The 26,700-nt window shown below is 46.6% G+C and overlaps 1 protein-coding gene across 1 annotated transcript; it reads right to left on the reverse strand.

The window, feature by feature from the left end:
* Positions 1-85: 85 nt before the first annotated feature.
* Positions 86-26,400, reverse strand: SLC25A18 (solute carrier family 25 member 18). Its single transcript, XM_075005698.1, has 10 exons — positions 26,311-26,400; positions 23,284-23,388; positions 17,110-17,232; positions 12,776-12,831; positions 10,598-10,688; positions 9,298-9,416; positions 7,310-7,502; positions 4,787-4,941; positions 3,751-3,826; positions 86-2,860 (listed from the first exon to the last, which is right to left on the reverse strand). The coding sequence occupies exons 2-10, from the start codon at positions 23,304-23,306 to the stop codon at positions 2,719-2,721; spliced, it is 978 nt and encodes a 325-aa protein (XP_074861799.1). The 5' UTR covers positions 23,307-23,388; positions 26,311-26,400; the 3' UTR covers positions 86-2,718.
* Between the last annotated feature and the right edge of the window lie 300 nt (positions 26,401-26,700).

Here is a 26,700-nt window from a genome sequence, read left to right on the forward strand (position 1 = left end):
GTAGTAACTAGAGGAAGTTGGATAGAGATGTCAAGGTCAGCAGTGAAGTACATCACTAGCTTTAACAGTATCTCCAGCCAACAGCTACTTGCTAACTCTCTCTGTAGCAGACTTGAGTTGGTCTGTTTTCCTGCATGATTTGCTTCCTGTGTAGTGAGCCTTAAAGGAGAAAAATATTAAAAGTTCCTATAATACAATACTACTGTGATCAGTCTAGTTATCACAAATTAGAATTAAGAAGCAAATACTTCTTGTAAACAGTCCTGCAGAATTAGCTTTTAGTAGTAGTTTAATACATAGTTGAAAAATTAAAATGCATATGAACATAATATTGGACGAATAATACACCATTCTGTGAGTAAGCTAAAATATTAAATGCTAATTGGAATTGCATTAGGGACAGTCTCCTCTCTATCATCTGGATTCTCTGGTATGCTGAGGCCTCCACCTTCCCCAAGTAATTTGAACAGAGTAAACAACTGAATTCATCAGACCAGAGCTCAGTGAATTGTTTTGCTAAGAGAAGCAGAGAGAAAACATGCACAGAATAACTGCTCTATCCAGGCAGAGGAGGTGATACATATATTGCTATTCACTAGCAACTGGTTTTGATTGGCTCTTGAAATAAAAAAAATCTCAGTCTCAGATCATGGTCATGACTGCAAGTTGAACCAATGGAAAAGTTCTGTCAGCACATTGACTGTTAACATTTAAGCTAATATTCCAAATGAGGGAAGTCAAGAGTAGCATCATTCCTAAAAGTGAGGCAGTAGTTCCCCTTCTGGCACTGGACGGAGGATGACTTACTAGCTGAAAAAGCATCTGCCTCTTCTGCCCAAATTATTTCTGCCTCCCTCCACTGATAAAGTTTCAAAAAGCTTTATTGTTTTAGCAGCTGTACTTCAGCACTTGCATGTTCTGGTCTCAGCTGAGGTACAACAGTAGCTGCTATTACCCTGAGTCTTCCTTGCTGCTGGCGGTGTGCATCTTGTATTTATAATAATACTTTCATCATCCCTTCATCAACTACTTGGCAGTGACTGCTTTATAAAATACTGTTAATGGCACTGAAATGTTAAGTAGAATACCTAAGGCACAGATTGCAGGATGATTGTTGTTTTTGAAGAACAGGGCTTCATATTGTTTTTGACTATATGACAAGCTCATATCCACAGTAAGTTACTACACAACACCTGTGTTTAGTCCTGTAAATGAAAATCAGCCAACCATCTATACTTAAAGTAGCTGTAAGGCTCTCACATTGTGCCATCACAAATATGCTGCTTATGACACTGCAGAGATATGGTTATAAAATAATGTGTATCCTTCATCTCCCAGACAGAGGCAGAACTACAGGTTATTCTCTTGCTTTACTAAGCCTGTACAAAAAAGACTTGAGCTTCACTTCCCTACATAGATTGAAGATCAAATGCTGAAAATCCTGCAGTGCTGAATGCTGAAAAATACTTAACTCGGCATTAGTGTCTATTTCTATTTCCAAAGGAAATCTGTGTTCCTCCCATACAGGCCCTGAAAGAAAACACTAGCCTGCAAGCTTTGAGACTTGGAAGGAGAATGGGGCCAGGGCTTCCTTCAGCTGACAATGTTTTCACCCTTAATGCTTTGCTATAAAATTCACATTTGGTTTATGTCTTTATTCTAACATAACTGTAACTACTTACTTTGTAGTTTTACTGCCTCTTCACTACCAGCAACCCAAATGCATCCTGGCCTTGCACAGAAGGAGCAAAACTTGTCTCACACTTACATGTTTGTGTTTGAACTTCTGTAACTCATCTGTTCACATTCAGGCACTGCTTGCTGGAAGGAGTGAGTTTGAACCCTCTCTGGCTATTTGATGGAACAGTCACTGCAGTCTAAGTCCAGATTTTTTTTTTTTTTTTTACCTCTATCTCACTGCAGTTATAAATGTTTCAAAACAAAAAAAACAGTCAAATAGCACTTTAAAGACTAACAAAATAATTTATTAGGTAAGCTTTCATGGGACAGACCCACTTCTCCAGACGATAGCCATGCTGTCCCATGAAAGCTCACCTAATAAATTATTTTGTTAGTCTTAAGTGCTACTTGACTGCTTTTTTTGTTTTGATAGTATATAGACTAGCACGGCTTTCTCTCTGTTACTATTCATAAATATTTCTGTTTGCTTTGCCTGGAGAATTTGGACTCCTTCAGTGTTCCTGAAGTATTTATAACTGCAGTGAGAGGGACAGTAGACAAGAGACCACAGATCATATATAGGTAAACTATTCATTACAGAGATGAGGCCCATCTAGGACCCTTCGGTCATATGGCACCCTCTGACCTCAATCAATCTTTGGTATCAACTCTCCAAAACCACTGAAGGAATCTCTCTACTTCCACCCAGACCTTCAAAGGACAAACTATTATGTTCTTCTGTCTTGGGGGAAAAAACAAGGGTAGAAAAATCATTCTTTGTTTTTAAATGTGCAGGAGCTACTTGTGGCATGCAGAACATCAAGTGGATGTATGAAAGTAATAGAAAAATGCCACCATAATATATCTGACAGCCAGTCTTGCCACTGCTCATTGTGCAGAGAAAGCTGAAGGTAGAGGCACAGTACATAAGTGAAATTACTACACCATGGTCCTTCCCATTTCTGGCAAATCCAATTCTGCAAAAGTGGGGGGTAAAATTGTCATCTTCAGCCAGGCCTGATTTGGTCAGACCAAGTTTTAGTGGATGTATCCTAAGATATATTCCCCAATGCCAATAAAATAGACACCCTGGGCTATGCCAAACAGGGGAGCTATCACCAGGGCTCGACAACCTGCTCCCTTCATGAAGGCAGCAGGGCCCTCATGCGTCCAGATTTTCCTGTACATTAAGAAAGAAAGAAAAAACAAATTAGATGGCCATGCAAGCAGCATTTGGATAGTTGCTATTTACAAACCAAGATTTTGCAATCCTCTGACTTTAAAAACCAGATGCACTCAAAGCAGTTTTTTACTGATTACCTGACAGTCTTTCAAAAGGGAATCTCCTTGGGCACAGAGGAAATGGTCTAAGTATTTTCTTTATATATTTCATCTAAAGTTTTAAATCAGTTGATTATCTCCCAGCAGATGAACTATGTAAAGGACTTGGCTTATGCACCATGTTTTCTTAGTCCTTCTGCAGGCTGTTTTAGTAGGAGGCACTGCCAGGTATGTTGTGGGAACTCACTCTTGAACCAGCCATTCTCTGCAGGAGCTACTGCAAAGAATGAAGCAGGACCACAATCTATGGGAAAGTTCTAATCCAATCTAATTCTAGGCTTGACCTACACTAGGCTGGTAAGTCGATTGCAAATATACAATTCTAACTATGGCACTTGCATAGCTAGAACTGACTTCGCTGCAATCAACTTACCTGGCTGTCTTCAGAGAGGGATGTCAATGGGAGAAACTCTCCCATCGACCTCCCTTACTCCTCATGATGTTGAGGAGTATAAGGGTCGACTACTGACCCCAGATAGTTCATTTCTCGTGTCTCGACCAGGCACACAAAATTGAACTCTGGAAGATCAACCCTGACCAGGCTGATGATCTGCATAATCTAGACATGCCCTTGACTCCACCAGGAGCCTCTCTAGGGATTTATGGCAGAGTGTTGTCTGTCTGAGGGGGTGTCCTAAGTAATCCACTGTCACTACATGCAGGCAGACAAATGGAATGCAATTGGACTGGGTGCCACAGAACAGTAATACAGTAGACATTCTGGCTTACCTAGCACAGTCAATGATTCCATTGTAGGTGTCCTCTCCTAGGCCTTTCTTGAGAGTTTGAATTCGGGTTTTTAACACTAAATCAAATAGAATGGAAAAGAAACAGTTTTTCAAAAAAAAATCCCCTCCACGCAATGTTCACAACCATCATTAGAATGCCATCCAGTCAGTACAGAACTGGAAAATATCAGCAGACATCTGAGTCATCACCCCTCTTGTTAGATCTTGGTTTTTCATGCTGGAGAGATGCTGATGTTAATCACAGCCACATGGGACACAAATGATCTCTGGGAGTGCAGGTGGGTGTGAAGCTGGGAGAACTGCAAGAGGAAACAACCAGCAAGTGATTTAAAGACAAGAGGTCTCACAGTGCTCAATGAGGATAGTTGTGTTTGGATACGTAACCTTTTCCAGGGGACTCTGAACTGGCTCTCTTTGCAGGTAGAAAGTGAATGTTATTTATCAAAAAAATGAAGCAGCAACAGCCTGGCTTTGATTCAGGGCCTTAGCCTTCTTACCGGAGCCTTGGGGAAAATGCAACCACATGCACAACAATCAGATAACATTGACAAGGTTTTGTTTAAAGACCCTCAAGGGCAACCCAGGCCATTCTTCTTAGGGGGTCCCTAACCTATGGAAGTTGCCAGTATTTGCATATGTGGGAAATCACAGGTCTTCAGGGAGTGCGACAGCAGTTACTTGAAGTTACTTGAAGAGCAAGGGCTGTGTCCTCAGAATTCCCCAACAGCAGTGCTTGTAAGTCGTGTTGTTCAGGGAGTCCTCAGCAAAGAGGTGAGGGTTTAGAGGAAGCAGGGGATTTGGAACCTGACTTATCTTCAGTCAGGTGCTGTCATTATTTTGTTCTACCAGCAACACTGCCAATTCTTGTTTCACCACTACTAGGACTTGCACAAAGGGCTGCATCTAAGGATCACCAGGGGAGATTGGCCAAATGTGTGTTAGTGACATGAAAGAACAGCTTGAGTTTAAAGAAGTTCCTCTACTCAGGACTGGCTGTACTGTCCTTTGATACTCACCATCCAGAGGGGTCACTGCTACTGCAGCCACGGATCCTGCCATGCAGCCTGACACGAATGAATGGAAGAAGGGTGCCTTCTCCTCAGCGTGCTTCTGTCCCAGTTTGTTAATGTTGGCAAAGAGTGGGAAATAGATAATGGAAAAAGGCACATCCCTGTTAGGAAGAGAAAGCGTTAGACAAATGCCAACATAAGCCAATACCACAGACTGCATTGGGGGGGGTGACCCTTCCGTTGGGCATGGAAAGGAGACGAGTTTGGAGATAAAGCTTCAATGTCTGCTACTGAGGGAGAGGAAATGGAAGACTGGTCTGAAAAGTTATAAAAGGAAATGAGTTGTGCTCTGTTAGAATTGAAGTGTTGAAATAAACGGAGATCTCCCTTGAGAATGGTTTGAACTTAAGGATTTTGACTCAGTTAAGTAAGTGACAAGCATGAGTTGTTTTCCATTAGTTTGCGGAAAACTGGTGAGCAGAGGTGTGACAATGCCATGAATGCATTTTGGCAAAGGAGTTTAGCCCTAAGCTACAGCTTGAAATGAGCAAGCAACATGTGCTGTCCTCAGCGTTAGCATTTGAGATAGTTCAGAAAAGCACAGAAGACACTGAGGTAGGTTCCTACCTGGGGGTCAGGCATACTTCTCAACAATGTTGCAGGGAAGGAGAGCAGCAACAGGAATCCCAAGGTCCTTTCCACAGGTAGAAAAATTACCACTACAGCCACTGCCAATCTCAGCCAAAAGAGCAACTTGGGAAAAACCAAAGCCACCCTTGCAGGCACACATCCCCAACAGCCCAGGAGTCTCTTTAGGTTGGTTATGATTTATGCAAAACATAAGGGCTTCGGCCAAAGGGACATTTTAATCCAAAAAAGTCATATTCAATGCCCCCCCCACCCCCCCCCGGCACCCAAACCCCATTTCCCAGCTGTTGTTACAAACATCACCTCACAGTGTAAACAGGAATGACATTCACTCTTCTATGAGACTTGAGGCCTGCTCATGTGGTGCATGTCATGCAGTTTGTACAGTAAGAACGCTAAGCAAATCTTGCTCCAGTCATTTCTGAAGGCCCAGTCACCATCTTATCTGGGTGCATGTGGGTTAGATCAGGTCCACAAAAAAAAAAGAGATTCCACTGGCCATTATATCACCTAGACAACAGACTAAATGCTAAGGAACTGCAAGGCCTGGACATACGGGCTGTCTCACTCATACAGTGGGTTAACAGTTTTCCTACAGTCCAACCTTACATTAGCAAACGCTGGTTCCATAAAAGCTAAATATTCAGTGAAGTGGCGATTCTGTCAAATATTCAGTGCAAACCAGCCAGGCAGGATGGTCAGCCCCAGGTCAGTCTGGTTTTCTCTCAGCTCTTCTGCACCAACCTAGTGCATTGACCAAGGAGTCAGTGCTCCCAGAGCCTGGTGAGATGCTGGGGTTCTTGGGTGCCTGTCTGCTTGCCTCACAGAGCTCTCCGGTTCATTCAGCTGGCAGCCCAGCTGGCAGGCACGTGGGCTGCCCAGTTCACAAGTCCTGCAGGCAGTCTTCGCCTCGGGCGTCTCTCCTGGTGGCTGTATCGCTGGTCTGACCACAGCTGGCAGGTGGGCGGTCTGCCCAGCCCCCTGGCAAGCCCAGCAGACAGCCAGGAAAAAAGGGGATTTTTTCCCAGGAGCAATTTGTGTTTTGGGAACACAGAAACTATCCGGCTGCAGGAATGTTTTGATGGTTCCAAAACAAATTATTTTGGATTTTCTTCCCACAAAAAAATGTCAAGGTTCTGACTTTTTGGTCTCAACTCAGGAGGAAAAGTGTTTGACGACCCAGTTTCTTGCAGGTGGGAAGTTCCATTTTCCAGCCACCCCTAGTTTTATGTTAGGACCCTCTGAGGTGCTACTGAAACCAATAGGAGTTGCTTCCACTGCCTCTAGAGCTGCATGTGACCCCAGTCATTCCAGTACTGATTAGCACAGCTGGGGTCACTGCTCTGCTGGCAGCTAGATGAGTAAAATGGACTGATTCTGTGAAGACTGTCAACCCCTAATTCACAGGCATAGAAGGAGGAAAGGGGAAAACAACCGGCAACCAGATACAGTGATTAATCTGACAGAGAAGAGTTTTCCTGCGTAATTAATACCACCCAGCTCGTATGCTGCAGTTTCCTCAGTGGCTCTTAACGCACTTACTTTTCTTTTTAAAAACACCTTTATTTTAACACATAGGAAAAGTGGGTTGATGTGACTTGTCCAGTAGCCCCAGCAGGCCAGTAGCAAAGCCAGGAACAGAAACAGGCTTTCTGAGTCCTGGTGCTACGTTTTATCCAATATCTCACACTACTGGTATAACTTTTTGCCTGATAACTGCTACAAGTACTTCAGAAACAGATACCAAAAACCATGCAGTGGGGAGGGACGGACAAATTAGAAGCACCTGATTTGCAGGAGGTTCCCCACCCTTCTTCCTGGGATTAGGCGGGACTCGTTTCCATACTGACCCATCACTTCCTGTTTCTCCTGCCCTCTCACCTGAGCAGTGTGACGCCCAGTCCCTTGTACAGGCCCACTAGCCCGTGGGTTCTCAGAAGCTCTCTGGCGATCAGAGTGGCCGAGGGGCGTTTGAACGCTGAGGCTGGGCCAGTTGTATAAGGTCTGTCCTGAGGGGTCTGTGAGAAGGGAGCTGTTGGCCCAGCTGGTCCCAAAGCCTTTTGCTGATGAATAGCTAAGAAACAAGAAAGAGGAACTGTGTATGTGGAAGGAGAAGGGATCCCCTCATTTTTGCTAAATAGCTCCCCCATAGTCACTGCCCGGTGTCCCAGAGCCTTGTCCCCAGACCCTTTCCCCAACAAAAGGTCTCTCCTGCCCAGACGGGGCGAACAGCCAATGCTGAGAGAGTAACTGTGGAGTTCTGTTCTGATCAAAATAAAAAAAAAAAAGTCAGGTCACTTCAAAACAATGTTTTATTTAAGAAACACCGTCTTACAATGAAACGTGGAAATGGCTTGTTTCAAAAATGTCAAAAACAACATTTTCCACCATTTCTATCTAAAAAAAAAAAATTCCCCATCCAAAACAATGAGCCTAATTTGAGCCCAATTGGAATAGTTTCAATGTCTGAGAACATGTCACCCAGCTTTAACAACAACCTTGTTACTCTCTGTCTCACCCTCTAGCTCTTCCCAGTTCATACCAGTCTAGCAGTTCTGACAGCATCAGGACCAAGCACTTCTCCCTCCCCAGACCCATCTGGGGAATGGAGAGTACAGGCTGAAACTCTGAAATCTGGGACTCTCTAATCCACAACATCTGTGGTCTTGAAGGACCATGGATGTTGCTGCACCAGAAGCACCAGCAGCTGGGACTAGGGGCCAGCTCAGAGTCTGGTGGCTGGGAGCTGGGCAGGGCAGCCAGAGCTGGCAACAGGGAGACTGGCAGTGGCCGGGACCGTGGGATGAAAGCCAGGGCCAAGAGCCTGGGGGAGGGGTGGAGTGACGGTTGTGAAGTACATGGCCCATTGACCTGGAGCAGGGGTCAGGAAGCCAGCAGGTCTGTGGTGGCCAGGCTGAAAGCTGGCAAGGAGCTGTCGGGCCACAGCAGGTGAGGAGCTGTTGGGCAGGCAGCTGGGGAGTGATGGAGCCAGGAAGTGGCAGCCCAGGAGCAGCAGGGTCATGGTGGCCTGGGAGCCGCTGGAGAGTGACGGGGCCACGGCTCCAGGGCCAGGAAACTGCAGCCGTGGCTGGGAAGCCAGCGCCTGAGGCTGAAGAGCGAGGGCTGGGAACAGGAAGCTTGCTGCCATGGCCAGGCCAGGAAACTGCCAGCCCTGCAGCTAGCGAGCCACAGGCAGTGTCGGGAAAGCGCTTGGGACTGGCGGCCAGGAGGGAGTACAGAGGAAATTGACCTCCCCTGGTCAGGCAAAATCCCTACTCAGGTCTGAGGGTACTGAACCAAGGAGGTACAACCTGTACAATCTCTCTGTGTAGTCACCAACAACCAGCCTCAGAAGTAAAATGCTGGGAATTGATTTTGCCTCATGCTCCCATATTGGGTTCTCAGCTCAATTACTTGTCTCTTGTACCAGTCCAAAAATTAGCTGGTGAACATTTACTCACAGAGCTGAACAGGTAAAAGAGTATTGCATTGCTACATTTCTCCCCCGGAGCTGCTTCTGTTCTTAAATTACAATGATACTTTACACTTGCACCCTAATCACTGCTTGCTGAGTCTGGCACTGCAGGACCTGTGAGCTCTCCTCACAGCCAGCATCCCCATGTCATGCCAGGTGGTATTGTCTGCTGAGAGATGCTGGGCCAGGACCCACCTACACGCTCCCCTTCAGCAAGTATCTAGGTGGCAGGAAACGCACAAGCCTGTTCCTGAGCATCAAGAGCTCCCTGAGAACTGCCCTCTAAAGAGCTTCTGACACCCACAGGCTCTCAGGAAACATGTGACAAAGGAATTCACTGCAGAACATGAAGTAACAATTTGGCTAACCACTTCCATGCAAAATAGGGTGTTACCCAGGCGTCCAGCATCCTGAAGCTGAATTTTTAGCATCTCCATTGGGGAGGTGACCACCACTTGGCAGGCCCCAGCACCACAGCCAGCCAGCATCTCCCGCACCAGCGTCAACTCCTTCCTGCCGGGAACAGCACAAATGTGAAGGGAAACCACAGCAGAGTGAGAGACAGAGACAGGCAGACATGCAGATTTATACAACTACTGTGGAGAGGGGCATACACAGCCTCATCATGCTGCAGTGCAATGCTGCCAGACCACCGCAGCGTGCCAGCTATCAAGTCCACGCTGAGACCTTAGACGTGTATCCTGAACTATACAGAAACAGACTAGACGTGCTGTGCCACATAAAAACAAGTCCACAAGGCTACACAGGTCCCTGATTATCCACAGGCTCCTTGCATAGGGTCCCATCCATAAATACTGTCTTTATTCCAAACAGCCTGCCTGCTCTATTGGCCTTTGCTGTATGAAGGCACGAACCTGCTAAAGCACCTCTGGTTTTGCTCTCTTATGCCCAGGGAGGAAATTCTTTCTTGACCCCAGATGATGACTGGCTCATGTCTTTAAAGCACAATTTTATAGTTTTTCATCCTAACACATTCTTACGTCCTTTTCTTATTCAAAAACATCTCATCCTTACAAAAAAAAATGATGTGGGCTATGGCTACATTACACAACTGTTAGTGACATGGCTGTGCCATACGCCTGCCAACAGAGCACTGTTCACACCTGTGTTCTTCCATCAGTGGAACTTTTGCCATTCAGGGGAGCGTTTTTTTAAAAAAAACCTCTGAAAGACGCAAGTTTTGCCAGCAAAGTGCCAGTGAAGACAAAGCCTAAGATAACTCCCCCAACTACATCCATCAGCTGTGACACAAGTTCATTTTATGGAAAATAAGATGGTGGTGGCTGTTTGCTTTTCTCTCTTATAAATACAGGTATCGTATCCTTCCTTGACAGGAGTCTGGACTTTTATCATTGAACAGTTTTTTTCCATCATTAATTTCTCTGATCCTCTCCTCGGTACAGACATACGAAGACCCATCCAGCCATGCCTGATATACACTCCCACGTACAGCACACGTACATACATAGCAACTGCTCAATGGTCCATCTAGTCACTGATATCTGTGTATTAGATATTCCCGTGCAAGGCAAAAAATACCCATCATGGTCTTGGATGTGCACACGTTAGTCACCCGTGTATTGTTCTCAGACAAATAGTTCCCTCCCCCCAGCCACACGTACAGAGAGAGTTTTGTGAAAGATCAAAACTAGACAACGACATTTCCTTCATACCCATCCTGGGAAAGCAGCTGTCGGAAAAGGTCATTGGCTGCCAACTTAATTGCTTTCTCTGGCGTGACCAGTGTGAGGTTCACTGCAGCACCTGGTCAAGGAGCGAAGGGAAGATAAAGGGTTAATCCAATCACCTTCTGTGGCATATTAAAAATCCCTCCCACACTGATTACCCAAAGTAAGAATGGGGAAGAGAGACATCTCAGGTGCAAATAATTCCATGAGGCAAGTGTGTGAGGTCTCAGCTTCAAGGGCTAGGGAAGAAAGGCCTTTCAAAGACACAACGATGGAGACAGAAGTAGGAATGGGAGCAGGATGGCCAAGTGGTGGAGGGACTGAAAGTGGTATATGAGAACCAGTGCTTTGATGGACAGCAGTGTACTCAAACTCTGGCCTGCAGAGCAGCAGCAGCTCCATTCAGCCGTATCTGGTAGTCCTCAGAATGAGATGCATAGCATTGCGGGGAGGGTGCTCCTAAGACAAGTGTACTCAGCCCTTGGTGGTTCCCACAACAGGTGCACAGGGACCTTGGGGCCTGCTGGGGCAGAAGAGACTCTCTATCTTACAAAATAGTCCATATGAGGCACAAGATGGAGAAACACTAAGGCCACGTCTACACTAGCCCCCTCCTTTCGGAAAGGGCATGGTAATGAGCGAGTTGGGAAGATGTTAAGTAGGCTCTGCCATGAATATGCAGCACCTCATTAGCATAATGGCAGCCACATGTGATTCAAAAGTGCCGCTTTTGAATCGTGCGCGGCCTGTGTATACAGGGCCTTTCGGAAAGACCCCCCAGGCTTCTAAAGGCCCTTCTTCCTAAAACCAAATAGGAAGTTAGAAAGGTATTGGGTATTGGCTTTCATCCATTTTAAATAGCTTAATCTTTTGAGTTCCAGCGAGCACCCTCTTAAGTAGGCTCAGAAGGACTCTGTTTGTTTGGTAAATGTCAGTAAATACCTATTTTACTGTACACAAACGCAGACAAAAAATATTTCCCCCAATGACAATCAAAATGCACAACTGGCAAAGAAAGAAAAATGCTGCTTGAAAAGTCAGCATTTGGATCAAAGGATCTTTACCTGTATATTTTGACAAGTGACATTGACAATTTGCATTGTAATTATTATAATCCTAATAGTTTCAATCTCATCAGCTATAGCCATAATTATTGCCTGACCTCCTTCATAATTTTTCACAATTGAATATATTTAAATAAAAAATAAAATGAATGAAAGTCTAATAAATACTTAAAAATAAATATTAATTGTCAAATGACAAAAAAATAAAAATCAAATTCTGTCAAGCCTATTAATAAAATAAATTGGAGCTTTTCAACAGGCCTTCTCTGGTCATAATTTAGATTCCCATCTTTCACATCTCCCTGCTCTGATCATTTCTACTGCTCTTCTCTGACAGAGTCCTTTTTCCATCCAGAATCTCTCTTGTCTGTAATTGTCAGCTGTGCTCAGTGACAGCAGTGACTGTATGTGGGTCTTGAGGCCAGCGGGGTCTGAAATAAGAGATGCCTGTATTGCTAAGAAGCAGCATCAGAGCTGTCCCATTCACTGGACAGGACAAGGTCAGGTGGTAGCTGCAGAGCCCAGTTTTGGGGGCCCTGTGGAGACTGTCCCAGACATCCTAAGGGTAGAAGGCGGAAGAATTGCCTGGGATCAGGGTGGGGGATTATCTGGGGCAGAGGGTTGCCTTCCTCCCTCCATAGTCACCACCACAAAGGCTGCAGCCTGCTCCACTCCCCAGACCTCCTGACCTGCTGGGCTCGCCTCTCCACAGCAGGCTGGGAGGGCAGCAGGATGGAGTAAGCGGCTGCTACCAAAACCTGTGTGATGAGTATGGCGGGGGAGGCAACCCCCTACTGCTGCAGCCTCTGTCATGCACCACCCCTAGCCCAGGTAATCACTCCCCGCCCCCGCCCATTGCTGGGAGAGGAGGTTGGGGGCGTGCAGGGCAGTGTGGGGTAGGGAAGGGACAGGACCTGGGATGCCAAGGGGGGGATGTCCCAGTCCCTGCACATTAGGCAGTGGTAGGGGGATGCCCCAGGTCTCAGCCCTGCCTTGGGATGGCCCTGAGGAGAGTTACAGGTGGCAGTATGCACTTCTGCTGAGTGGGTGTAACTGACATGGTGGGCCCATCCACTGCAAAGGGGCCCAGGTAGACTACCTCGGTACATGCCGAAGAATCCCTCTGAACGCAGAGTCTTCACCAAGCAATCCCGCCTGGAACCAGAGAGGGAGAAAAAAGGGTTACTCGCCTTCGTAACCACTGTTCTGCGTGACGTGATGCTCATATCTGTCCGAGTTAGATGTGCGCACCTCGTGTGCACGACTGTCAGAAAGTTTTACCCCAGCTGCTACCGGTTGGGTCTGCTGTGGAGCCCCCTGGAGTGGCACAGGTGCTGAGCTACTCCAGGAGTTTCCACAGTTGACCTAAGGAGTAGCAGAGGAAAACTTTCCAACAGTCATGCACACTTGAATAGATCTGAGCAAGCACTTGAAGGAGAAATGGAGTGAGCCACTGCTGCTCCAGGGTTGCGCCATTTATTTGCTAAGGACAATCAAAGCTTTTAGCTGCACTAGAGCTAGAGATCACAGCTTCTTGTAGGTAGAGGCCATAAGGGGACAATGGGATCAACCCATTCCAAATGCATGAATCGTCTGCCCATGCAGGGCAGTAGTACTTGTACCCATACACACGTGTCCATCACCCTTACAGTGAGACAACACCTTCTGCAGCGTTCTTGGTAAGATGAGCAGATGTGCAACGACTCGGGAGAGAGTCAAATACGGCTCAGCTGATTAGCAGAGAGCCCACGGGTAGGCTTTTGTTTCTGTTGGTGGTGCACGTTCACACGTGCCTCAGCACACATAAAAATATTCCAGACATGGATGGAGAAGATAAGAGGGACCATTGTCCCTCTGCAGAAGGAATAGATGGAATTGAGACAGAAAGCTTATTTTGGGAAAAAAGCTAGCCTACCTATTACCCTATTTCACACAGCAATAGCTAGCAAACAGCTAACAAAACAGGGATACCTGGACCAACGGTAATGTGTTGTAATAAAATCGTGTTATAGAGGCTGTTTGCTGGAGGCTATTCTAGAGCAACATTCCTCAATCTTTCATGTTGCCGATCCCTTACATGAAGTCATAGCTTACCGCACTGACATCTCCCGTAAAGGAGAAAAAGTAAAACTAAGCTAAGCTAACTCATTTCTCTGTGTGTTACAAGATATTGACGGAGAATATCCGGCCTTGAAGGGTTAGAGCATGCAGGGAATGTGGGGACAAGACCTTCTTTTCTTTGGATCATAATACAATTTTCAGCCTTGTGACCCCTTGATTGTCTTTCATGACTCCTCCCTCTGGGACAGCGACACTGCTCTAGAACACAGTGTGGCTAGCAGGGCTCTCAACAACAAAACGTTCCTTCTGACCATTGGTCGGAGAAACTGTGTTTGAACCTCTACGAGCAAGGCAGTTATAGCTACAGCACTGACCTTTTAGAATTTCTCTTGCCCAGCAGGGAAAGAAAAGGTTTTTGCTTTTGGGAGTGTGGAGTTTGGGATTTTTAAGTAGGGAGGCTATGCTAATTAATGGCATTCACCTGGCTCTGCAGTGTGGGCAGGGACTTAAAATCTCCAGGGAAGGGTGGTAATAACTTGCATAGCCCTTCATGGCTTCAGAGTGCTTTACAAGCATTGACTAAATACTCAATATAGTTGCCTTCCAGCACCCTCTAGTGTTCAAATACTGTAAGGACCCTGCTTGTTTCTAGGCCTCTCTTCCTTTGTTTGTAGTCCCAGGAGAACTCGTAGCTCTTAAGACATCTCAGCTGGGCCTTTATCAACAGGAGAAGGAAAGTAGTATTTTCCAAGGAAGAACAAACTGGCCCTCAGGGCTGCTAGAGGCAGAGAGCTGGCACTGTTTGTATGGAGCAATACAGACATCCTGCCCATTTCATCAGGATGAGGTTCCCAGAACATGAGTGAACAAACTCAAGAGAAATACTTCCCAGCATGCATCACATAACTCCACCATGAAGCCTTTAGGGGTTCCATGCCAGTCCCAAGCCTGGATGAAATAAGAAGGTTGATCAGGTGAGTGACGATGTGCTGGTCATAAAACAACAATATGAATGAAGTCTGATGCCAGTACAACTAACTGATAAAAGATGCTGGCTCGGACATCGCCCGAATAAACAAGGTCTGTGACACCAATCAAGCGACTGGGGTTGGGTCAATAAGTTGGCTACCAAAAGAAAATTATAAGTACCACATATGCTATCAATTGGAACATGGAATGTCCGAACACTGTGGGTGACTAGGAAGTTAAAGCTGCTTCAGAAGGAGATGGAGAGATACTGATGAGATATACTTGAACTGGCGGAGATGCATTGGACAGCATCGGGCAAGCTGTGTGGTTGGAAAGCAAGAACTACAGAACAATCACCCTAATGAGTAATCTAGGCAAGGTGCTGATGATGATACTGCTGGCAAGACTAAGAGCACAGATAGAAGAACATGTAGAGGATGAGCAAGTGGGATGCAGGGAAGACAGAAACCCCATACCGCAGATATTGGCACTAAGATGGATAGCAGAGAAAACTCGATCAAAGAACAAGAACATCTACAATTGATTTGTTGATTTTCAGAAGGCATCTGACAGTATAGATTAGCAAGTTAATTGGGTGGTGTTGGAGTCATACAGAGTGGGTAGCAGACTGATACAGTTGTTGACGAATGCGAACAACAATGCAAAGGCAGCAGTGAGAAAGTGAAGAGTTGGGAAGTTGGTTTAGAATGAGTAGAGGTATGAGACAAGGAGATCTGATATCTCTAGGTATCTTCATCATGCACCTAGAGAGAGCAATGGACAAGATCAAGGAAGAGGTAGAAGGGATATCTGTGCATGGGATGAGAATCAACAACTTGAGGTTTGCGGATGATATAGTTATCATTGAGGAAGATGAAGAAAAGCTAGTGAGAGCGGTGCAGGTGTTAAACGAGGAAGGGAAGTGGTATGGACTGATTATGAACAACAATAAAATGAAGGCAATGGTATCTGGAGATAAGGAAATAGGAAGGAAGCTCAGCAGAGATGGGATCGAACTAGAGAACATAGAGAAGTTCACATATCTGGGGAGCAACATGACATATGATCTAGACTGTAAGAAGGAAATAACAATTAGAATAGCAAAAGCAAGAGCAAGCTTGAAAACTATGGATAAGATCTGAAAAAGCAAAGCAATTAGCTCAGGAATGAAGCTGAGTAACTTGAAAACTTGTGTATTCATCAGTATGCAGTACAGATGTGAGACATGGGTTATAACGAAAGATTTGAAGTGAAGGATTCGAGAGAAGTTGTTATAGATGAATAGGATGAATGCAGAAGGTTGCCAATGAGGATTTACATAGGAAGATACAGCCGAAAGAGAACCTACTGCAGTTTATACGATGGAAGCTATAGCCATTTAGGCATATTTGCAGAATGAAAAACGAATGAAAAGTGAAAACCCTGGTATTCGGCATAATGGACAGTTCGAATAGAAGAGGCAGACCTCACAGAGAATGGGTAGAGGATATAGTAAATTGGTGCAGAGCTAGTCTACAAAAACTAAACCACTCTGCATTGGACAGCGAAAGATGGAAGGAAATAGTGAGGGAGGCACCAATGGGCGCTGAGCCAATAGTTGATGATGATGCATCATATCTGAGACAGGATGAGATGGGGTGAGGCAAACATTTTCAGGATACTGGCAGACACACACAGGACAGCCATGTACACTTAGGCATAAATGCCTGCCTCTGTCCTGCAACCCGCCACCACGTTCCTCTCTGCCCTTTATCTATGAATATGGGTTTATTTTATTTTGGGGAGAGATTTTGGTTACAGGTTTTCTTATCTCACCACTCTGAGTCCTAGAGCTGCCTTGTCCTTGTGCCTCCTGCCAAATGCCATTAAGAACCCACTTTGGGGCACAGGAATTCTTATCAAAGAAGTATTTTTTGCCATGGGTAATGTTCTAAGATCGAGCTATTTGGTGGATCCTATGACAAGAAAACAATGGGGAGTCACCTTGCAGCAGAAACCTCTTGTGCTCAGTAGAGGAGGAATGAAAACCTGAAGATTGGTCTACACTAGATCTTAAAGTCAAATGCAGATAGGCAGTTCTAACTACAGCAACTGCATAGCTAGAATCGTTGTATCTGTAGTCAACTTCAAGATCTGTCCTCACTGAGGGAGGTCGATGGGGGAGTTTCCCCCATCGACCTCCCTCCCTCCTTGCTATTGTGAGGAGTACAAAGGTTGACTGTCAACCCCAAACAGATCGATTTTGCACACCTCCGCCAGATGTGCAAAATCAAACTCAGGAAGATCAACCCTGAATGGGTCAATCTCCGGGTAAGTATAGACAAGCCCTGAGACACCTGGGTAATTGGGGCAGTTTTATATTCACTTACTAGCACCCCCACCTGGGGTTCTAACAACACATACATTCCAGTATAGACTCCTTGCCCCTGCTGATTCTGAAGACGTGTTTTCGCCAGATCAATTGGAAAGACGCAGCTGACTCCCACTAGCCCGGCCACACCTCCATTGATTAACTTCGCTGGAAGACTGAAATCAGAAAGGAAGAGAGGTCAACAACGCACCCGCAACCCTGAGCAATGGAATGACAGCTGCTTGCCCTGCCCCCGATCCCTCCTTGATCCCCTCCTAAGGGTCTAAATCCCTCTTGAAAAGGAGATTTAGGCTCCTGAATCAGTTAGATGCTGGGCCGCTGAGCATAGCAACACCTAAATGCCTTTAAAAATCTTGGCTTTTGTCGCTTTATGCCTCAGTTCCCCACCTGTAAAACAGGACCAACACCATTTCCCTATCTTACCTGGGTGTTGGGAAGGAAAATGCATTAAAGACTGTGATGGTAACAGACCCATGTAAGTACTTAGAGAGATACAGTGGAGAGTAAAAAGGATATACTGGCAGCTGCCCCAGGTGTTTTTCCAGGTCTCTAACTGGCAGCTTTGCAACTCTCAGACAGAAAGAATGACTTCTGCCTGAAGGCCAGCTCTGCACAAGGTCCAACAGAGACTTCCCACAAGGTCCTGTCCCATTTAGAGACAGTTACTCTTCCAGATCCCATCCCTGCCAGGCAGAGCATGGGAACAAGAGCGTGACAGCTGCTTCATTTCCCAGGTAATTTGCACAATTAAACCCCACAGCTGTAACTTCCCACTACCCTCACACTTTTTGTGACAAGCATGCCTCCACCCAGCTACCCCACCCCTTGCATGTGCACAGGCCAGGCAGTAGGAGCCAGCTGAGCTCCTGTTCAACTGATTTCCCACAGGCATCCACCAAAGCTTAGGCCAGGACATTCTCTCAGTCTAACCTGGAGCTCCCTGGATGCACTGAGAAAGGTTGTTAGTGAGTGGACTTATTCTGCAGTTTGATTGGCTAACATCTCCCTTCCAGGCACAAAGGTGATGGTGCTCAGCCAACCACTTCAGTGCAGACTGAAGAGCTCACTGAGCACCAAGGGGCCTTGGATTACCCAAGGTTTCGTCATCCTACCTCCTTGTAACATACTCTCTGAAATAACGTGGCCTGGCAAGCTCATACAATGGCCCAAGTATGGCCACGAAAGAGAACTGGGCTGCTTATGAAGTCCCAGAAGTGGTGGAGATGCTGGAACAATAACCTGCACGTTTCCCCTGCACATCTGCCAGCCACCCTACTAGCCTGCATGCTCTCCCTCTCCCCTCTGAGCATTCTCTGGCCCTGTGTGCCACCCCAGGCAATTTAAAACCTCCCTGGGGACCCCTGCTGCTTCCAGCAGCAGTGCAGCAGCACTAGAGAAGCTACCAGCTGCTTGTTCTACATGACTGCCAGCATGTCCCTGTGGCCCTGGGGAGGTGTGTGCAGAGCTGTCCTGGGCATAAGACAGTTCAGGGTGGCCAGCCCAGGTCCTGTGCTTTGAGGGGCCCTGCAGTGGCTACCCCAAGTGTCTTACGGATGAGACAGTCCTTCATACTCAGCTTAGCCCATGGAACCATGAGCAGGCTGAGGCCAGACCTCCACACTCAACCGAGGCAGCGAAAGCCGAGGGGAAAAGGGACCACACAGGAGCCTGCTCCACTCTGCTGCCGTTGCCAGGGCCAGCCCCATTGCTTTACTAGGATGTTCTACTTCCTGCCACCCCAGTGAAGCAGAGCAACGGGGCAGGCCTGGGAGATGGTGACGGAGTGATGCAAAGGCTCCTGCACCGCTCGGCTTCCCCGCGGCTCCTGCTGCCATGATGAGTGGGGAAGGTCAGACCTCTGCTGCCATCCCGCATCAGGGCACCCAGTAATTTCAGAGACACGTCCCTTGGGGGAGGGGGCTTGAGGAAAAGGATGAAATGGGGTGAGATGGGCAGAGCAGAGGTGAGAAGAGGTGGGGTGGAGGTACAGCACGGGCTGGGTTTGGAGCAAGGGTTATGGCCCTCCACCTTATAGGGTCACAGGGATTCACATGCGAGCCAGACTGTGGAACTCTTCAAGCCCGAGATGAGAGTTTGAGACCCCTGTTATAGAGCCAGCCTGTTTGCTTGCATATATTTTTTTATGAGTGTGACCATTTGTTATGCTGCAGATTTGCTATTTGTATAACAGGTTTATCAATTTGCAGGCTAAAGACAAATTCGTTTGTGACCTTTCACATAGATGAGAGGGTGAGTTAAAGCAAGTTGGTACGTAAGAACAAGAAGTCCTGTGGCACCTTACAGACTAACAGATATTTTGGAGCATAAGCTTTCATGGGCAAAGACCTGCTTCATGAGATGCATGAGTGGGGGGGTGAGGGTTTCAGAGGGGTATTTAAAGAGTGAGGTCCCAGTAAAAGGGAGGGCCAGAGCTGACAAGGTCTATTCAGTCAGGGTGGAAAAGGCCCATTAGTAGTAGTATGTATGAAGAGAGACAAAAACAGGTCAGATAAGAACGGGGGTGGGGTTGAGGGGGAGGGATATGCCCATTGTCAGTCTCGTGTGGCGATGTTAACACCTAGGGTAGAGAAGCTCCTTTTGTGAGGTGCGAACCACTCCCAGTCTCTGTTTAATCCTTGGTTAATGGAGTCAAATTTCTCAGAGATTTCTCTCGCCATTTGATTTCTGAAATTTCTTTGTTTCAGGGCTGCCACCCTTAAATCTGTTACTGAGTGTCCAGGGAGATTGAAGTGTTCCCCCACAGGCTTCTGTACATTACCGTTCCTGATGTCTGATTTATGTCCATTTATTCTTTTACGTAGAGACTGTCCAGTTTGGCCAATGGAAATTGCAGTGGGGCATTGCTGGCACATGATGGCATATATTATATTAGTAGATGTCCAGGTAAAGGAGCCCGTGATGGTATGGTTGATGTTAGGTCCTGTGATGATATCACTAGTGTAGATATGTGAGCAGAGTTGGCAGCGGGGTTTGTTGCAGGGATTGGTTCCAGGCTCAGAGTTACTGTTTTGTGATCTATAGTGGCTGGTGAGGATTTGTTTAAAGTTGGCAGGCTGTCTGTAGGCGAGGACAGGCCTGCCTCCCAAGGTCTGTGAGAGTGACTGATCATTGTTCTGGATGGGCTGCAGATCGCTGATGATGTGTTGGAGAGGCCTTAGGTGGGTGCTGCATGTGATGGTCAGTGGTGTTCTCTTATTTTCCTTGTGAGGCCTGTTTTGTAGGGGTACCTGTCCAGCTCTGTCAATCTGTTTCCTCACTTCCTTAGGTGGGTATTGTAGTTTGAGGAAAGCTTGGTAAAGGTCTTGTTGATGTTTGTCTCTGTCTGATGGATCAGAGCAAATACGGTTGTACCTTAGTGCCTGGCTGTGTACAATGGATCGTGTGGTATGCCCTGGATGGAAGCTGGAGGCGTGTAGATAAGCATAGCGGTCCGTGGGTTTTCAGTATATGGTGGTATTTATGTGACCATCACTTATTTGCACAGTAGTGTCCAGGAAGTAAATTTCTTGTGTGGACTGGTCCAGGCTAAGGTTGATGGTGGGGTGGAAACTGTTGAAGTCATGGTAGAACTCTTCAAGAGCCTCCTTCCCCTGGGTCCAGATGATGAAGTCATCAGCAGTGTAGCGCAGGTAGAGGAGGGGCGCTAAGGGATGAGAACTGAGAAAGCGTTGTTCCAAGTCAGCCATAAAAATGTTGGCATGCTGTGGGGCCATGCGGGTGCCCATATCAGTGCCACTGATTTGAAGGTATAATTTGTCCTCAAATCTGAAATAGTTGTGGGTGAGGACAAAGTCACAAGGCTCTGCCACCATTTATGCCTTGGTCTCATCAGGAATAATGTTCCTAACAGCTTGGAGTCCATCTTCATGTGGGATATTGGTGTAAAGGGCCTCTACATCCATGGTGGCCAAGATGGTGTTTTCAGGAAGGTCACCAATGGATTGTAGTTGCCTGAGGAAGTCGGTGGTATCTTGAAGAAAGCTGGGGATGCTGGTAGCATAGGGTCTAAGTAGAGAGTCCACATATCCAGACAATCCTGTGGTGAGGGTGCCAACGCCTGAGATGATGGGGCATCTGGGATTCCCAGGTTTATGGATCTTGGGTAGCAGGTAGAATAAACCTGGTTTGTGTTCAAGGAGTGTGTCTGTGTAAATTTGTACCTGTGTTTTTATAGGGAGGGTCTTGAGCAGAAGCTGTAGTTTCTTTCTGTATTCCTCAGTGGGATCCGCTGACAGAGGCCTGTAGAATGTGGTATTGGAGAGTTGCCTGCCAGCCTCCTTTTGGTAGTCTGTTCTGTTCATGATGACAACAGCGCCTCCCTTGTCAGCCTGTTGGAAGACAATGTCAGAGTTGTTTCTGAGGCTGTTGATGGCGTTGCGTTCTGCGCAGCTGAGGTTATGGGGTAAGCGATGCCACTTTTCCACAATTTCTGCCTGTGCACGCCGGCGGACGCATTCTCTGTATAGGTCCAGTTTGTCATTTCAACCATTGGGGTAGTCCATGAGGAATTCTTTTTCTTGTACTGTAGGTGGGAGGGTAACTGAGTCAGTGTGCTGTTCCGTGTCATGTTGGAAGTATTCCTTGAGTGGTAGACGGCGAAAGAAGGCTTCAAGATCACCACAGAACTGTATTAAGTTTGTGGGGGTGGTGGGGCAGAAAAAGAGTCCTCAAGAAAAGGCAGATTCTTCTGCCAGGCTGAGTGTGTAGTTAGATAGGTTGACAATATTGCTGGGTGAGTTAAGGGTACCACTACTGTAGCCCCATGTGGAAAGTAGGAGTTTAGATAGTTTACAGTCCTTTTTCTTCTGTAGAGAAGAGAAGTGTGTATTGTAAATCTCCTTTCTTGTTTTAGTAAAGTCCAGCCATGTGGAGGTTTGTGTGGAAGATTGTTGATTTATGAGGGTCTCCAGATTTGAGAGCTCTCTTTCGATGTTTTCCTGTTTGCTGTATGATGTCCTTCTGTGATTTTTCTTCCCTTCATACATACTACTAATAATGGGCCTTTTCCACCCAGACTGAATAGACCTGGTCAGCTCTGGCCCTCCCTTTTACTGAGACCCCACTCTTTAAATACCCCTATGAAACCACACCCCTGTGCATCTGATGAAGCGGGTCTTCGCCCACAAAAGCTTATGCTCCAAAATATCTGTTAGACTATAAGGTGCCACAGGACTTCTCGTTGTTCTCAAAGATACAGACTAACACAGCTACCTCTCTGATACTTGGTAGGTAAGGCCACTACTGTACATGGCCTTTTTCAGGCTTAACAGGTACACCACAAAGAACATGAAACTAACTGATGAGAACAGAAATAACAGAGGTGAGGATGAACTAATGGTGTCTAATTAGTACACATAGGTCATTAATGTACACAATTATGCCAGCCTATACAGTAAATGCACCCTAACATTTTTGTGGGTAGGGAACTCAAGTTGGGGCATGGAAGGCAGGTACTTGGGGATCAAGCACAGTAATGGGGCTACACACTTCATGGGACAGATTCAGCATGTTTTATTGTTAGTTTATCATTAATTCTCATTTGTTTTAAGTAAACTCCAAGTTAGCTTCTATAGTTCTTATAGTCTATAGCATTTAGCTCTAGCTTCTAAGTTCTTCACATCCCACTCAAGACTTGGGTAACCTGGACAACTGAACTTTCTTGGCATGCCTCAGGTAAGGCTAGTCCTTTGTCTCTGATCACCAGCCTATCAAGGAAGGGTGCAAGTATATTAATTAAGAAATTTTTATAGTATATAATACCACGTGTACGGCAAGAATATTATTGCCTGTATAACTGCTTTGACTGATTACTATTCCAGGACTGTTCCTTTGATCTCAATAAAAGGCTTAAAACTGCCATTTGATCTCAGTGCGCATTTTCTTGTCATGCATCCCAAGGGCCCCTGTGTAGCCTGATTCTGGGACAAGAATGTTATTATCTTCTCATCAGACTAACTGATAAACCCATCCCCTGTATCATCTAACTGCATTGTTAACTTCCCATAAAAATAAGGTATCTGCTGACTACTCATAGGCCTTTGCAGGTGAATTAAAACTACACTCTGTGTAAATGCAAAATAAATAAGGGCCTGAAGAGCAGGTTCCCCCCAAACAAGGAGCTAGCTGTTTAGCCAAAGGCCAGAACTATGCCCTCAGGGGTAAGAAACTGTGGAAATGGCACTTACCTGATCTTCTTCTTACTCCCCATTGTTCCTTGAGGGCCTTTCCTCCTGACTGCCACAAGCAGGTGACTCTTTCACCTCAGAGTCACTTGAGGCTGCCTTGTTCAACTGGGACACAGAGCATCAGGTATTAGAGTACCAACTGTCATGTGCTCTAATGCATGCATGCATTTTTTACTCTGGTATTTACCACCCGTGGTCTATTACAAAACCATGGAATACATTGGGTGGGAGGGGTCCCAAGTTATCACACACCACATCGTTGCCTCACCCACACCCATGAAGCCATTAAGCCACCTCCCCTTAGGCTGAGGCCAAGATCCTCAGTGTGATTTAGGCACCTAACACTGATTGATTTCACTGGGATTTGGGGGCCTAAATCTATTTGAGAATCTCTGCCTATGCTTAACACCCTACAATGCTGGGCAGCTTCCAAGAGCTACCACTTTCTTTTCTAAATCAATTCACCCTAGACAAGTTCCCGTCTTTTCTCCAGTTGTGGAACTCACCACCCCCTCTGATGTCCACTTACACCCACCCTACTCCCTGAATGGATGAGATTTAGCTCTGCACCTGAGACACATGCAAGATCTAATCTCATGCTTGGTGCCAATGGGCTGAAGAATCACATACAATCATCCCACGATGGATGAGCCACACAGAACCACTAGCCTTATTGGTCCAGTTGTTCTGACAACTCTCTCTGTGGGGGCTGAGAGCATCTCTAGTTGACAGGATCGCTTGCAGCAGCTCTTTAACCTGGCCTCATCCTAGCAACAGGATTGTTGAGGAACCACTGAACAGATGGTACACAACATCCCTCACTGTAGGCCTTCTGTCTTTTGTAGGAAGCAAGGAACAAAAGAATCCCTGAGGTACAAAGTCACATCTGAAAGACCGAGAGGTATACTACCCCTGCCTCATCCCCCAGCCTCAGCTGGCTCCAAGATTTACAGTAAAGGATGACTCCCTCTCGGACAAGTGTGGCATTGTCTGCAGAGTGCTATGGAAGAGGCAAGAGGGTGGAAAGCAAACACAGGCAGCAGGTACAGCAAGGAAACCACCTTAGGAAGCAGGGCAGAATTCTGAGTAGGGTTAGAAGAGGAGATGAAGTGAGCAGAACTGTAGCTCTCTGTAGCCTGATCTCTAGGGACACCAGCACCTGGCCATTCTTTGCACATCTGCCCTCAGAGCACAAGGTGATGGGGGCCCGGGGGATGGCCCAGACATGCGAGCAGATGGAGAAGATGGCTTGAATCCAGGGCTGACACCACAGCCATTTCTAGTTGTATGCCCACACGGGCAGTTTTTGTACTTGTTTAAAAAAGGCAGTTGTTGGAGGTAGGCTGGCCCTCTCCCAGCTCCCTCCAAACTCCCCTAATGCGCCTCTGCCCTGCCTTGCAGCACCCTCTGCTGGCACTCTCCAGGCACAGCTCTCCCAATGCATACTCCTGACCTGGCTGGGGAGGGAGGCAGGAATTCGAGTGAGTGCAGTTCTAAACGCAGAGCTCTTCTCCAAAGGCTTTATTCTGATCCACGATAGAGCCTCACTGGCATGCTCTAGGGGAAGCAGACACCAACCACTGCCAGCTTGAGAGCTGGTCACTATGGTGCTGGGATTTTGAGGGAGGAGGTTGGGAGGAGGGGAATACAAGGGAGGGGACTGGAGAGGGAGGCTCCTTTGGACAGTGGGTGCTGCCCATCGCTGGGGCCCTACATTAACAGGGAATAGGTGAACAGCAGGCAATGGGGCACACAGCCAATTGCTACCAACACAGGGCCCAGGGAAGAGGTGTACTCTAGGTCCAACATTTCCCCTACAGCCCCTCTCCCCCATTCTCCTCCCCTGCCCCCTGTCACATTATGCAATGACCTGAAGGAAAGGGAGAGCGCAGGGGCAGGACAGTACCAGGGAGCTGTGACTCACTGGAATGGCATTATACACGCAAACACTGTGTATTGATTGGGTGGGGACAAAGTCTGATGTTTTGGCAGTGAGGGAATTCAAATGTCATTTTATCTGGCCAGTGGACATGGCCCAGAAGAGCCTCCTAATGGAAAACTAGAGCCTGTGGCCACTGTGCATTTTTCATTGCCCCCAAAGCAGGTTGCCTAGCATGGGAGATGATACTGTCGGTGAGGAGATGTTGAGACTGGCTGCAGACAGTGTCTGCTGACACCCACACCCAAAACTGCCCTCTGCCCCCAAGCGTTCCAACAATAAATCAAGAATTACTTAAAAATCATGAGATTGGAAAACAAATAAAAAAGTTTGAGGTGCTTTTCAGTTGCCTTTGGATGGGGGAGTGTTTAGCTTTTCCCAGTTTTTCTTCACAACCCTGAGGGTTAGACACTTCCCTGATTTTTAAAATGAAAACTGACAGATTGTCAGGCCATAACCTGACTCCAGGAGCCAGTGCACAACAAAATACACCAAGCATCACAAGATCCAGGATAGACGTTGTGAGTGTGGCTACACTGCCCAGTTCCTAGTCCTCTAACTCTCATATCACCCTCCTCCCAGAAGGGGAAACAGCCCCTGCTGTGAGGAACACTTTGATAGGTAATTTTCTGGACTGAACCCTGCTTTCTTTGGGGCAGCTGATTCAGACAGGCAGCAAAAGAACCAATGAAAGAGCACAGTGTAGGATGCACTAGCCTCCTTCAGCGAAGCACGTAGACTCTCCATATATTTCTAAAGAAATCAGAGGCAGGCCTGAATGGATGCCTCTGATACCTGGGAAAATTCAGATTCAGGTCTGAACTTTGCAGTTTAAGCTCACCTCTAAGAGGAAACCCAACATCCAGGTTCCAGCCTCATCAAACATTTCTGAAGGGCACCAGAAATTTAAGGACACCCAAGGCTGGGTTAGAACTGCACAGAGTTGCCAATCAGGCCAATCTTCTCAATACTCCCAGCTGGTGACGTATTGGGAAAAATTGTATTTCAGAGCAGTCAGAGGCAAATGTAAATGTGTTATGCACAGATGGAGCAGCTATAGGGTCAGACGAGAAAGTGGAGAGACTTACCTCTATTTCTGAGCCATCAGTTTCTTTCCTTCTCCTTGTGCTTCTTCCAAACCCAAGTATCTAACTCACAGCTGGATTCCACCAGCAAGCAAATGCTGACCCTGGCATAAGGGACAGTTCACAAATTCCTGTTGTTTTTAAATAGTGTAAAAATCCTTTTCCTGTTTGAATCACGTTTCCCCCATAAGCCTGGGAAAGAAGTCGTTCACTGTCCCTTTTTCCCACAGCTTTTTCTCTGGGAGGGACCAGATAAGTAGAGGAGGGGTACATCTGACAGAAAAAATGCCTGTTCAGTTTTTAACCTAAAGTTAAAATGTGTTTGGGGGCGATCATAGGCTGGATTTCCTTTCTTCCCTCCTTGCTGAGCCCTGCCTTCCCTTCAGCTGGCAG

This window comes from Carettochelys insculpta, chromosome 1 (assembly GCF_033958435.1).
Source record: "Carettochelys insculpta isolate YL-2023 chromosome 1, ASM3395843v1, whole genome shotgun sequence".
Lineage (NCBI taxonomy): Eukaryota > Metazoa > Chordata > Testudines > Carettochelyidae > Carettochelys > Carettochelys insculpta.

Coding starts and splice junctions, on each gene's coding strand:
- SLC25A18 (XM_075005698.1), bottom strand. CDS start 23,306: ATGGGGAGTAAGAAGAAGATCAG. Junction 12,832..17,109: donor CAAGGAGTCTATACTGGAAT/GTATGTGTTGTT, acceptor CTCTGGTTCCAG/GCGGGATTGCTTGGTGAAGA. Junction 7,503..9,297: donor TCAGGATGCTGGACGCCTGG/GTAACACCCTAT, acceptor CTTGTTTCTTAG/CTATTCATCAGCAAAAGGCT.